At 41.1% G+C, this 14462-nt stretch overlaps 1 protein-coding gene across 1 annotated transcript in view; it reads left to right on the plus strand.

Moving 5' to 3' along the window:
* The window catches only part of polrmt (polymerase (RNA) mitochondrial (DNA directed)), a 43359-nt gene that overhangs the window by 23763 nt on the left and 5134 nt on the right, over window positions 1–14462 (plus strand). The window contains exons 16-19 of the mRNA XM_089000354.1: window positions 9042–9094; window positions 10261–10359; window positions 11931–12003; window positions 13996–14087. Coding sequence (XP_088856480.1) covers window positions 9042–9094; window positions 10261–10359; window positions 11931–12003; window positions 13996–14087 — 317 coding nt within the window. The remainder of the gene's footprint in view (window positions 1–9041; window positions 9095–10260; window positions 10360–11930; window positions 12004–13995; window positions 14088–14462) is intronic.

Consider the following 14462-nt stretch of genomic DNA (forward strand, 5'->3'; position numbering starts at 1 on the left):
CCAGTTGGTCAAACAATGTTAGGCCACTTCTTTCACGATGGTGTAAACACAGAATTGTCTGTACTTCTTTGAAGGTGTCTGACGTGTGGCCCTATATATACCCCTACTGTCCAGAGGTGGCGGTGCCAGATCTCTGCTTTTATAGGTCCCTGCTCTAAAGTTGGCGCGAGCATAGGACTATTCCCTGAGGCTACAATGATTACTTTTTTTGTCCTGACTGATTATGATCTATTGACTGTACCTGATTGCCCCATTCACCCTGGTATCACCTCATCAGCATGACTAAGCCTACATGGTAATGATCAAAAAATTCTGTTGTAAGCACGATCCAAATTAAACCTCACACCACCATGGCGATTTAGTGAAGGGTTTTGCTGTTTTATAAAGATAGCTTATTTTACTCCCCTTTCAAATCTTGTCATCGATGGACAACTGTACGACTGAGAGCTTACACAGATAAATTGTCCAAACTGTAATGAAATAAGGCAGGCGTTTTAAATGAGAAAAAAAGTCACAGAAAGTGTACAGTATCCTGAAATGATGATTTTCTCTCAATTTATTTGCCAATTACTCATTCGCCGTTATTATCAAGACCGTTTTCATGACACATCAGACATCACACATCTTAAACAATTATTTTTGGACCAATTAAATGAAAGATGATCTTAGCAGACACGAGTGTGTCATTTTGGGAACCACTGTGTGGGCCAAACTCTCAGAATAGTTCAAAGGTTACCCTATGCTGTTGCTTGAGCAAAAAAAAAAGATATTTGCACTTGTCATGGCGAGATATTCCTGAGCTAACTCACTTCTTGTTTCCTTCATTGTGCTTTGGCAAGGATTGAAACTGTACTGTCTGCACTTTCTTGACTATTGTGTTTCACCAACCCCTTTGTGAGTCAAGCTTCCTGCATATGATTGAATGATCAACGCGGACATTCCCAAAATGCATGATGCTTTCCCGAGCCAGAGTGCTTCGTCTATAATGTCCAGGTCCTGACAGGTTGGGTGTTGATGAGTGTGCAACGCCTAAGCATGAATGGCCCCCACTGAATTGGAGCTCCACAACATCATTAAAGTTGTTTGTCACCGCGGAGAGGCTGACGGTGGTACGTCTGAGACATAAATGTCAACGCGCCAGCATGTCTTTCGATAGCGTGCCGGGGTGTGCGTGCACGTGCATGTGTGTTCATGATTATTATTCCTTGTGTTGAGGCAACCCAATTTCCTCATTTTGTACGCAACTCACCTTACCCATTACAAGGACTCTATCACTCGTGCAAAATCGCAATACTACTCTGGACTCATTGACTCTAATCCTGGAAACTCACGGGCCCTCTTTTCCCTCTATCACAAAATCACACAACCTCCTATCTCTCTCCCCTCACACTTCTATTCCTCTGAGACAAGCAACACTCTGCTTATGTTTTTTAGTGAAAAGATCAACAAAATCCATCAGCACCTCGGGTCCTCTGTCCCCCCCCACCTCTCCCAGGCTTTCTACTCCTTCCCAACGACTTTCTGCCTTTGAACTCCCCCATTCCTCTATAATCTCAGACATTATCACCAAATCCAAGAACTCCTCCTGTCAACTCGACCCACTCCCTACTATCATTATAAAGTCCTGCCTACCCTCTCTTCTCCCATTTATTTCTACCATTATTCACTCCTCATTATCAACTGGAATTGTTCCTATCCCACTCAAAACCGCAGCGGTCACTCCAATCCTGAAAAAATCTGGCTCAGACCCAAACGATTTCAATAACTTACGTCCAATTTCCCAACTCCCATTCATCGCCAAAATTCTTGAAAAGACAGTTGTGTCCCAGCTTCACTCACACCTCACTCACAATAACCTGTACGAACAATTCCAGTCTGGTTTCCGCCCCCGCCACAGTACTGAATCGGCTCTCATAAAAATCACGAATGATCTTTTTATGGCAGCCGATGCCGGTTCACTCTCCATCCTCATCCTTCTCGACCTGACCTCAGCCTTTGACACCATTTCCCACCCTATCCTGCTCGACAGACTTTCCACCCTAGGCATCACACATACCCCACTCCGCTGGTTTCATTCCTATCTCTCTGATCGCTCACAATTCATCCAAATCAACTCGTTCACCTCACGGTCCTCTCCTGTGTCCTCTGGTGTGCCTCAAGGGTCTGTCCTGGGGCCACTTCTCTTTATTATCTACCTACTTCCTCTTGGCAATATTTTCCGTAAATTTGGCATTCACTTTCACTGCTTCGCGGATGACACCCAACTCTACCTCTCCAGCAAACCCGACGCCTCTCTTCCACCTTCATCCCTCTCACTTTGCCTCTCAGAAATTAAATACTGGCTTTCCCATAACTTTCTCAAGCTTAACAGTGACAAAACCGAACTTCTCCTTGTCGGTACCAAATCCACCCTCCACAAAACTAACAGTTTCTCTCTCACCATTGACAGTTCAACCGTGTCCCCCTCCCCTCAGGTCAAGAGCCTGGGTGTCATCCTCGATAGCTCACTATCTTTTCAGTCCCATATAAATAACATAACTCGGTCTGCTTATTTCCACCTCCGTAATATTAACCGTCTCCGTCCCTCGCTCACCCCTCACACCACTGCTATCCTTATCCACAGTCTCGTCACCTCCCGCATCGATTATTGCAACGCACTTCTCTTCGGTATCAATCAGAAATTTCTCCATAAACTCCAACTCGTCCAAAATTCTTCAGCCCGGATCATCACTAGAACCCCCTCCTTTCACCACATCACCCCTGTCCTCCAGCAACTCCACTGGCTACCTGTTAAACATCGTATCGAATTCAAAATTGTTTACATTCAAAGCCATCCATAACCTTGCCCCTCCCTATCTTTCTGACCTGCTTCAAATCTCTGTTCCCTCTTGGTCCCTCAGATCTTCATCCTCCCTTCACCTCTATGTGCCCTCTGCCCGTCTCACCACGATGGGATGCAGTGCTTTCAGCCGCTCTGCTCCCAAACTCTGGAATTCTCTTCCACCCAACATCCGCAATATTGACTCCCTCCCTATTTTCAAGGCTCACCTCAAAACCCACTTGTTTAAAATTGCTTTCAATGTATAGTTCTATCTGCTATTTTATTATGTATCATTTTATTTATGGTTTTATTGTTATGTGCTTTGTTTTATTGTTTTTATTGTGAAGTGTCCTTGGGTGTTTTGAAAGGCGCTTGAAATAAAATGTATTATTATTATGAATGTGCCATTACATGAACCGCTTTTAGAGCATGTGAGTCATTATAACCGCAAGCTTATTTTCAAAGTAAATGAAGGATGCGGATGTACAGTATGGCAGATGCCATACACATGCAGGCGGCAAGACCTTCTAGCTTGCCCACGGAGCTGTCTTCTCTTAAGTATGACATCAAGCAGAGGGGTTGCTTCAGAAGGGGGAAGGACACCTCACAAGTAGGTGCAAGAGAGCTGCGTTAACAGATGGCGGCTCCCCCGAGGGTCCATCTCTCGTCCCTCACTTTTTTTTATGATTGATTCTGCTTGATGTCATGTCCGGCGTGGACAAGGAGGCTGATTGACCCTTTGAAGCTTTTAGTATATGCACACACACACACACACACACACACACACACACACACACACACACACACACACACACACACACACAAGAAGTGACAATGAAACAATGTCACACATGATTTAGTTCATCCTCTGCTATAATAACACTGTAATCCAGTTGCATCACTGTGCAACAAAAATGAAAGGAACTTGCAGAAAGGTCACCCCCCCCCACACACACACACATATAGACAGATTAAATTTAATCTCCTCCCTGCTTCTTCAATCCAAGGCCCTTGTGTTGCTGTGAGGGGGTCATTCATAATTAGACAAGGGATAGGATTGCAGAATGAGGAGCCACGCACTGGAAGAAAACCAATAAGTGTTGAGAAATTGCGGCATCATCATTTAGTTCATGTTAAATTCCGTTCCCACTCACTGACGGTGTGAACGTGTGCGAATGTTTGTCCATCGCAATTGTGTATACGGCCCACTATTGGTCGCTGACCAGTCCTTGCTGTAGTCCGTTATTCCCCGGGAGTCATCTGAGATGCTCCAGCAAACTCATGATTCCGAATTGGACAAAAAATATATATATTACATTTATGACATTTGGTAACCTAAATTATGAGGTGCGGGATTAAAATGAAAAGCATTAAAAATGTGTTGCGGTTCTTTTTCCATCCCAATTCATTTTTCATACTGCTTATTGCCACTCGCATTGATAGTGACCTGGTGCTTACACTATTTTACGCACTATAAGGCACACCTAAAAACCTTAATAAAAACCGATAGTATGCTTTATAATCCGATTTGCTTGGTTATACAGTGATCCCTCGCTACTTCGCGGTTCACTTATCGCGGCTTCAGTGCATCGCAGATTTTTTATCAGTGGAAAAAAACGTTTTGTTTTGGTTTTTTTTAATGGCATACAAATGTGCAACCAAAGTAAAAGAAACAACACTGGGCAGAATAAAATCAAACACGCTGGCTTTGACAGTTTTTTGCTGTTATTTAAATGAGCTGTTCTCTATTCTCAAAAAAAGAGAGTGCCAACAACTACCGATCACAATGCTCTTCTCTCGGAGAAAGACTCCTTCAATAGAAAAAGACGCTAAAGTGCAGCGGAGTCAGGACGAATAGGCGCAGCAGCAAAATACAGTAAAATCTCGTTATATCAATATCGGATATATCGATAGTCCCGGTTATATCGATACTATTTCTATGCACGCATGGAGAAAATTACATGCAAACAGGGTCGGATATATCGATAGTTCCGGTTATATCGATATTTTTTCCGACTCCCTTGAATATCGATATAACGAGACTTTACTGTATTGTTTCACAACACCGTTCTTTAAACTATTAAAAAAGAGGTTTTATTTTTTTGTTTCATTCTTCAGTTTGTACAGTTTTGCCTTGTAAAATAAATAAAAAGCTGCCTACATTGTACTTCGCGGATTTTATCTATCGCAGGCTATTTTTGGAACGTGTCTCCCATGATAAACGAGGGTTCACTGTAAATCAATATTCTGATTTCCCGAACATAGTATTTTAAATTTTCTGCAAAGCGTTTTGTTACAGCTGCAGCAGTTGTGAAATAAAAAAATAGTGCTGTATTGTATTGTACTGTATATAATCCCTATTAGCATAGCACCCTCTAGTGGAGGCATACCGCAACTGCAGCCACTATTGTACCTTCTATTCTGTGCGCCTCAGAATGTGGTGCACCCTGAAAACTAAACATGCAATAACATAAGATGTTTACGGATGTGTATAAAAACACTCTATCACACCCTATATCTGAAAACTGTTTTGAAATAGGACATTCTCTGAAGGTGTAACTTACATTCCGAATCGCCTTTTACTGCATAAAATATTTGTTATGGCGGAAGAAATGAGGACGAACAAAACGTGAATATACTTCGGATGTTCCCTAACAAGATTGCGAGAGACAAATCGGATCAGAAGTCACTTTGGCTAACATTTCTTGTTTATTTTACTTCCCTTTCCTCAATTCCTTGTTTTTGGTGCAATTGGGGGGATGAGCGGTCATCTTTTTAACTGGATTTTTCATTTTATAACGTGACAAGTGTTATGGTCTCAGTCTTCCATAAAACGCTGCGAGCAGTGAGGTTATGCTGAGGGTAATAATTTCCCCAGACGGTTAATTATTGTGCGTCATTTGTTCATAGATGCTCACGGGCTAGAAAATGTTAAGGTTTGGTTATTACGATAGCGGCAAATTTATATATCGTAAAACAATTATGGCCGTTGAGGAAAATCCTTTTTGAAACGGATGGACTCACATTGAGTCTTTCGTGGAAGTGCTCTCCCTTGAGGTGGCCTGAGGATTCAGAAAGCTCATTTTCCACGAACAAACATTCCATCTGCGCTAAAGCTAGAAAAATGTCTTTACACAAAAACATCTCTAGCTTCCTCATATTTTTTGCTAGAATTGTGTGGAGTCTGACCCAGTGTTGAAACTAACATTTTCGGAGATTTTATGGGACATCTGAATGAGATCGAGCTGTTCCCAATGATGACACGATGTTCCGTTGATCTGGAACGACACAGCGGCATTTTGGGGGGACATCAAACGCAGGTCCACTTTCAAGGACAAAGGGAAGAGTTTAGTTTACAAAATAAATGAATTAAGGAATTAATGAATAAATACATGTAATAGGTGGGTGGTGATGGGTGGGTGGTAATTGATTGGACGTACCGGTTGATGGATTGCTTGGGATGGATTGATTGATGATGGTTGGACAGGTTGGTGGGGTTTTGGGATGGTTAGAGGGATGGATTGGTTGGTGGTGGGTTATGGATGGATGGATGGACGGGTTGGTGGGTGGTTTTGGATAGATGGATGGATGGGTTGGTGGCGGGGTTTGGATAGACGGGTTGGTGGGCGGTTTTGGGTGGATGGATGGACAGGTGGTTTTGGATGGATGAATGGAGTTTTATTTCTGGAGGAATGGTGAAAGTTTGCTTCTCGGTGGTTTGTGATTGATTTTGTTTGCGTCTCCGGTGATTTACACTGCGGGTGAAGGGCAGGGGGTTTGGATGTACTTGTCCTCTCCCCCTGCTGCTTTTCTCCTCCAGATTAGCCAAGGTTCTCATTCATCATCGCTTTGAGTCAGGTCCTCACACACACACACACACACACATTGCACGTTTGCATTGTTAATAAAAAGGGCCACAAAAAATGACCTCATTTACTTTATGGCCTTCATTTTCTCTCAGCAAAGGTAGCTTCCATTACCTTCACTGTGCCTCAGCCTTTCACATCAAGCTTCCCCATTCTCCTTGCAAAGACATGCCACAGCATTAAGATGACGAGGAGCGTGATGGACAGAGGACGAGGCCCCACCCGCGCAATAATGCCGCTCAAGCGTTGATGTATAAGATAGAAGCCGTGGCAGAGACTAATGGGCTTTTGCGAACACCTCGCCACGTTTGCCTAACTTTTTTCTTGATCAAGTTGTGATTGTGTCATTCATCCCACAGCGACCTTCAAGCAATCAGCTCAAGCCGTCAAAGTGAGTTGCTTTGGAACTCGCTGCATGGAGCCGTGATAGAGTTTAATACACGTTAAAAAGGCTTGTCACCTTTAAATCTGCAATACCTTTGCCATTTTTCACACTTGTTTCATTATTTGGCCTGCTTCGTTCAATTTATTTGAAAGTCAAAGAAATATTGTTTACAACATAATACTGCATTCAAATCAATCGGATTTTCCAATCCATTGACTGATGCTGACTATCTTCTCTTGGGTTTTAATAATAATATTCATAATAATACATTTAATTTACAAGCGCCTTTCTGAACACTCAAGAACAATACACAGAGCAATAAAACCATAAATAAAATAATAAAATAGCTGATTAAACTAGACTCTACTTGGGAAACATTTTTTTTTCCATAACATGAAAGAATCTAAAAAAGCCAATTATTTGTTGAACTATCAAGTCATTGTTTTAAATGTTGTTTTCCTTTCATAACTCTACGGGTGAAACAGGGCTCTACTGAGTTATAATGACATGAAATCAGCCAGTCAACTTGAGAAAATAATGCGAGACAGGTAACATCCGAGTTACGACAAAACGGTCGTAAGTCAAATGGCCAATGTGACGTTTACACGGCAGGATAGTATACAATGTCATGTCAATCTGTTGTTTTTAAGCAACTTTTTCGATTGAATACGCAGTGTACAGTCCGACTGGAGATGTTGCCAAGATGGTATCTGCACTGTATCACTACTGTATTGAGTGTAGTCACGCTCAATACAGTGCTGTGCGAGTGACATGCTTGTAGTGGGCGTTGCCTGCCTGCGCGTTGCGGTGCCAGGCGTAGAATTAAAAAAAGGGGGTGGGGGGTCTAGCGTCATGGTCGTAAATCGCGCCGGTTGTAACTCGAATGTTACCTGTAGTTGATTCCAACTACTCACCATGTGAGAGTCCCCGATGTCAAAATCCTCACGTTAATTATTTCCATATTTTCGATAAAATTCTAAATAATTTTTTTCAAAAGCCGCTGCGGTCGTGAAAGCTCTATGTACTGTAAATAAGGCTGGATTCTATTTTTTTTCTTTAGCGTCGCAAGCAAGAAGCTGTAGCGTCCATTCACATAAAACATACATTAGCTCACATCTCCTGTAAATCTGCTTGAATTCCTAGCGGCGACGGGCAGTTTCACATACATATTACCACTCTGTGCTGATTAAAGAATATTTTCAGTGACATTTTTATTTAAACATCTGACAAAAGCAACACTCCTATTGATTAATCATTCCAGTTGCAAACGTTTTTTTTTTTTTTTTTTTCAGTTAGGAGTGTAATAATGGTACTCTTTGCTCATTTTCGCCTATTTAAAATGCCATTTTCTGTGTAGCTCTCTCTCTTGTTTATATTTATAATTGTATTTTATTTATTGCATTCTATTTGTGATTGTATTTTATTTATGATAGTACCTATGCTTGTCTGTGACTGCAGTGTCCTTGAGAGCTTTGAAAGGTGCTTAACATGTAATGTATTATTATTATTATTATTATTATTATTATTATTATTATTATTATTAAAAGTCATTTCAATCACCCGCATTCACATTTGGTTTCCAGCACATATTTACAAAGGCAGCATCAGCTAGGGGATTTCCACACTGAACACAGCTTGTCGGTTCCAGTGGGTCAGGACACTGCGCTGCCACAGATGGCTCAACAGCGCGGAACATATGGACTCTCGAATTCTCCACTCGAGAGATGAACTGTAATTTTGTTGTGGCACGAGTTACTTTGAGGGTCGGAGAGAAAAAAAAAATGACCGTTATTAACAACACCAAGCTGGAGGGCTTCGGCACTGCGGTTTATTTCATTTAGCGATTTAATATCAAGCTGTCATAGTTGATCCCTTTAAATCATTTGTTGTTGACCTTTATTCCCCACCTGCAACGACTGCACCTGGATGATTCAATCTTGTTCGATTTTTTTTTTTCTTTTTTCTGCAGCTCAAGAGCAACATCCAACAAATCAACCTCCAGATCAGCCATGACACCAAACAGTAAGTGTCCCCCAACACCTCTTTCTGCCATAACCTTTACAACAACAATAATAATTGGATTGGATTGGATTTGCCTTTATTAGTCTCACAGTGGAGAAATTTACATTTCACAGCAGCAAAGTGATGAAAGGAATGACAGTAGAAAAACTAAATACATGAGCTGCTGGAAAGGCAGCCACTCTCGCGGCGCCGTCTTGAAGTCAAAAGAACAAAAAAATGAAATAACAAATACAATGACAGCACAAAGACAATAATAATAATAATAATAATAATAATAATAATAATAATAGTAATAATACATTTTACTTCAAGCGTCTTTCAAAGCTCTCAAGGACACTTTATAGTCAAGGACAAGCATAGATACAATAATAAATAAAATACAATTATAAATAGAATACAATACATAACATACAATTATAAATAGAATCAAGACACACAGAAAATGCAATTTTGAATAGGTCGGTTTTGAGATGTGATTTGAAGGTGGAAAGAGAATCAATGTTACAAATGTTGGGAGGAAGTGAGTTCCAGAGTTTGGGGGCAGAGCGGCTGAAAGCTCTGTCACCCAGCGTGCTGAGAAGGGGGCACACAAAGGTGGAGGGAGGAAAAGGATCTAAGGGGACGAGAGGGAATAGAAATTTGAAGAAGGTCAGATAGGTATGGGGGGGGGCAAGGTTATGGATAGCTTTAATTGTAAAAAGAAGAATTTCATCACATTTCATTCATTTGGTGTCTTTAATAATAATAATAATAATAATAATAATAATAATAATAGTACATTTAATTTACAAGCACCTAAAGCCACTTTACAATAAAAAGGACAATAAACACCAGAACAATAAAACCAGAAATAAAATGACAAATGATGATAATAATAATAATAAGTCTTTGCGTAGGTCCTATATTAATGTCCAGATGTATTGATGAAAAAAACTCAATGAAGGAATCTTTATCAGCCAGCAACTGACACAGACGAGTGCTTGGAAAAACCTTATCCTGTACTTGACTACTGCATATACATAATGTGGAATTGCTAAGCACCAGCCAGGAGAGTTCATTTTTACGCCTAATAAGATTGACGTTGAAGTTGTAAGATAGGACTGCATGCGTGCACAAGTGTGACACATGTGAATGAACACATGTGGCCTTTGGTTGTTTCTTCTCAGGATGCCAGATACGGTGAAGCAGAAGAACGCGTTCCCACCAAATTTTATCCACTCGCTGGACTCCACACACATGATGTTGACGGCGCTTCACTGCCACAGGTAGGTTCAGAAACAAATATGATATTTATTTATTTATTTCCACGTTAGACTTCATTAAATGCATTTCCAAAGTCTGGCTCGGGGGCCAAATGTGGCCTACGGTCAATTTTCATCCGGCCCACAGCCTCCGTCATAAAATCAATAAAGCTTTTTTTAATGATTTAATACAATGGGCAGTAGCGCTGTTAATAATAATAATAATAATAATAATAATAATAATAATCATCATCATCATCATCATCATCATCATTTCATTTTTTTTAGCACCTTTCAAAACTCTCAAGGTTACTTTACAGTTTCAAGATATTTTTTTCTGTGGGTGAGCAGCGGGAGCCAGACGATCCAGCGTTCACCTTCAATTTTCTAAAATGGGGACAACCAACAAAAGGAAGAAAGTTGACTGTTAATGTCAATTCAATGTTGATATGCATATTTCAAATGACCAAAATTAAGATTAAAATAAAAAGTAAACGTGACACACAGAATGGCCCGCTGAAATTGATTGCTGTTATATGTAAAGAACGTCCGCCAAGGTTGGCACGCCCTACATTTTCAACACACCAAATCCGGCCCACTTTTGCAAAATGTTTGGACAACCTTGCGTTAACGTGAACCAGTTTTTGCTGTTCCACTTTTGTCCTGTCTATGGCGCAATTTTTAAACTGTTCCCGACTGTCAAAAGCAACCCAGAAGGCATCGTAGCTGTCTGTGGAGGCTAATGCTCAAAGCACTAAAACCAAGCGATGCGTGTCCCTGCATCTACGCCGGTGTCACTCAATGCACCCTGTGCAGTCGCTTGAAATGTGTCGACTTAGTTTCTTTGCTTATTTTATTTATTTGTTTGTTTTATCCATCCATCTTCCGTACCGCTTATTCTTCATTAGGGTCGCGGGGGGTGTTGGAGTCCATCTCAGCTGTCTTTGGGCATGAGGCAGGGGACACCCTGAATTGGTTGCCAGCCAATTGCAGGGCACACAAAGACATAGAACAGTCACACTCACACCTAGGGACAATTTGGAGTGGTCATTCTGTCTGCCATGCATGTTTTTGGAGTGTGGGAGGTAACCGGGGGACCCGGAGAAAACCCACGCGGGCCCGGGGAGAACATGCAAGGTCCACACAGGGAGGCCGGGGTGGGACGCGAACCGGCAACCTCTGCACTGTGAAGCCGGTGTGCTAACCACTCGACTACCGGGCCGCCCCCTGTTTGTTTCATATTTTTTTTTAATATAATCACAAAAAGCTTCTGCGTGAGACAGAATGTCATTCACATTTTATTTGTATGTGTTTTCGAATGGATTAAATTTTCGTTTCGTGTACAAAAAAAGGCAAAGGACAATTCTTTATGTGCTCCAGTGTTTCTCAAAGCCACACTTGCTTCCCAAACACACGCCATGAATGGTTATTGCGTACTCACAATGCAACCTCATTCAAATTAAAGAATAGTCTTGCTTACAGTGCAGTTCTTTTGAAATGCCTGAATTTTCGTGTTTTATTTATCCTGACGCATTTATTTTAACTTTATTTATGCCTTTCTATTTTTCCATTTAATCTGGCCTACCCCCAACAAGCTTCGGTTTGACGTTTGTCTCAGTTCACGACTGTTTCTGGACACACGCCCTCACTGTGGACATCATGAACAAGGTACTCATTTTTATTTTCCTCACTTTGCTCTGCGTTTTGCTCTGCCCAATGCCTGAATTCTCCCACCGTTGCTTTGCACACGAGAACCTTCTATGTGATCCGATATCCTATTGGTGTGCAATTCTCCTTCCGATGCAATTGATGAAGATCAAAATCTTCAGTAAAAGCCGTTTTAAAAAAGCATTTCTTGATTTTACTAAGATAACTACCTCGTACCATGGAAATCTTATCGCTACAATCGGCGACCTGGGTGGAGAACTCAATGAATGGTTTTAAAGGTGGTTCACCTGAGCTTCTGGCCAATCAGGTCCCAGCGGCAATTGGCCATTCTCAGGTGGTTGCAATCACCTTCTCAGAAACAATTAGCGGTCGCCCGACTCTAATGTTTTGGATGGGGAGAAATGTGCAACTTTCTCCCATCCAAAATGCAGAAAACAAGAAATTATTTCACATTTCTTTTGACATCTCATGACATGGTAAAAACGTGGAGACAAGCTCCCCTGAGATGGATTTTGAAATTCTTTGTTGTAGCAGCCAGTCTGGACGGCTGGTCTGAGCCAGTCTTGGGCAAGTGACTCGTCCGTGTGCTCCGCATGTACTCCGTGTACTCTGAAACGCCTGTGGAGACATCTCCTCGATGAGAAATGAACATTCAGCCTCCCCGATGGGCATTCCTATAGTCAGCGTGCCAAATGTGCAGTCTCTTCAAATTTGGCTCCTCTTTGGCCTTCTGTTGTTGGCAGCCAAAGCCAAATCCCAACTTTAACAAAAGAACTTTGGTAACTAATATTTGAGAGTGAGTTGAGCTGGTAAAGGTAATGAAGGCTGAAGATATATGCCGTATTTTCAGCAATATAAGGCGCACCTAAACACTTTGGATTTTCTCAAAAAGCTGACAGTCATGCCCAGATGGTCTTCAGATATTGACACGCGTTTTCACCAACACACATTCAAACAGAAAACTATTTTGTAAGCTCTGCTCAGCCATTATGAAACAAAAACAACACCAAAAGCAGAGTTATCATGACGCAAGAAGGAGCCAAGCAAGACTTCTCAACTTCTAAGCTTATTTAGCCGCTGGATATTATTATTATTATTATTATTATTATTATTATTATTATTATTATTATTATTGAGCCCATGAATGAATTGCCATTTGTATTTATATTTCCTGTCCGTGTTTGTGACCAGTTTTCATAGCTTCGTTCCAGCTGCAGCCATTGTAATGGCTCGATATAAATAAAGCTTTTGCATTGTGTTGTATTCCCATGAGTGTAGCACCAGCTTGTGGATGCATAGAGCAACCCAGTATGGTAGCTTCTACAGTATTCCAAGGGTGCCCAACTCATTTTTTGCCGCGGGCCACATTGTAGTTACGGTTTCCTCTCAGGGGCCGTTAGGAATTTGGGGAAGTCGTTAAAATGTTTAATCCCCTCCACATATTACATATGGAGCGCGCAACAAATTAATGAATAACTAGTTTTCAAATCTGAAGTCAAGAATAATGACTGTTATTGTGGTTGACATACGACAATTTGAAATTTTGGTTCAGACCTTCGCAAAGCATCATGGCAATTGACATGCATTTTTGCTTTTGTGGGTCGAATAAAATGATGTAGTGGGCCAGGTTTTGGCCCCCGAGCCTTGACTTTGAAAACGACAATATTCTATGCGCCTTAAACGCAAATTGTCCAATACAAAAAACAGTTTTAAATTGGGCATTCATCAATACAATACAATACAATACAATACATCCTAATTGGCATAGCGCTTTCACAACAGCTGCAGCTGTAACAAAGCACTTCACATAATAGTCAACATAAAGCAAAATAATAAACACAACAGGAACATACACATAAAGTTCCTTGTAGTACAAAAAATACCATACATAAACCTTCCCAACTTTGCAAAATTGCTTTTTTTTTGGGGGGGGGGGGGGCAGTTCAGTATGCTAAAATGATACATTAAAATATTATATGTTTATTTTGGTAGGTCTGCCGGGAACAGTTTGTTGCGCTACACAGTCAGCCCATCCTCCAAGAACTGTCCGACTTCCTGCTCCACAAGTATTGCTCCAGGCTTTCGTAAGCGCCACACCCCAATGAAAGCAGCACAGTTAGATCAACATATTAATCGTTACACGTGTGTGGAATTGGAATCGTGGAATATGAGCTCGACAGATTTTTTTTCCTCTTCCTTTCTATGATACTCAATTTTTTTTTTCCAACCTAATGCAAGCTTGTCGTCTCCTATTTTTTCCCCTTTCTCTCTGAGATAATTGGATATTGTACCCTTTACTTTGTAGCCTTTACCCTCTCTTCAGATTAGATGGGCCTTCTATGACTGATTACAGAAAGGGGTTTCATGAAGATCTGAGTCCAGAACTCGTTCCAGAGACTTCAATGCATTTGTTGCTGAGCGATTCATTTTTGTTTTTAACACCAATCTCTAACTTTCCC

The sequence above is a fragment of the Hippocampus bargibanti genome, linkage group LG07 (genome assembly GCF_051943395.1).
Source record: "Hippocampus bargibanti isolate YZ-2025 linkage group LG07, ASM5194339v1, whole genome shotgun sequence".
Classification (NCBI taxonomy): domain Eukaryota; kingdom Metazoa; phylum Chordata; class Actinopteri; order Syngnathiformes; family Syngnathidae; genus Hippocampus; species Hippocampus bargibanti.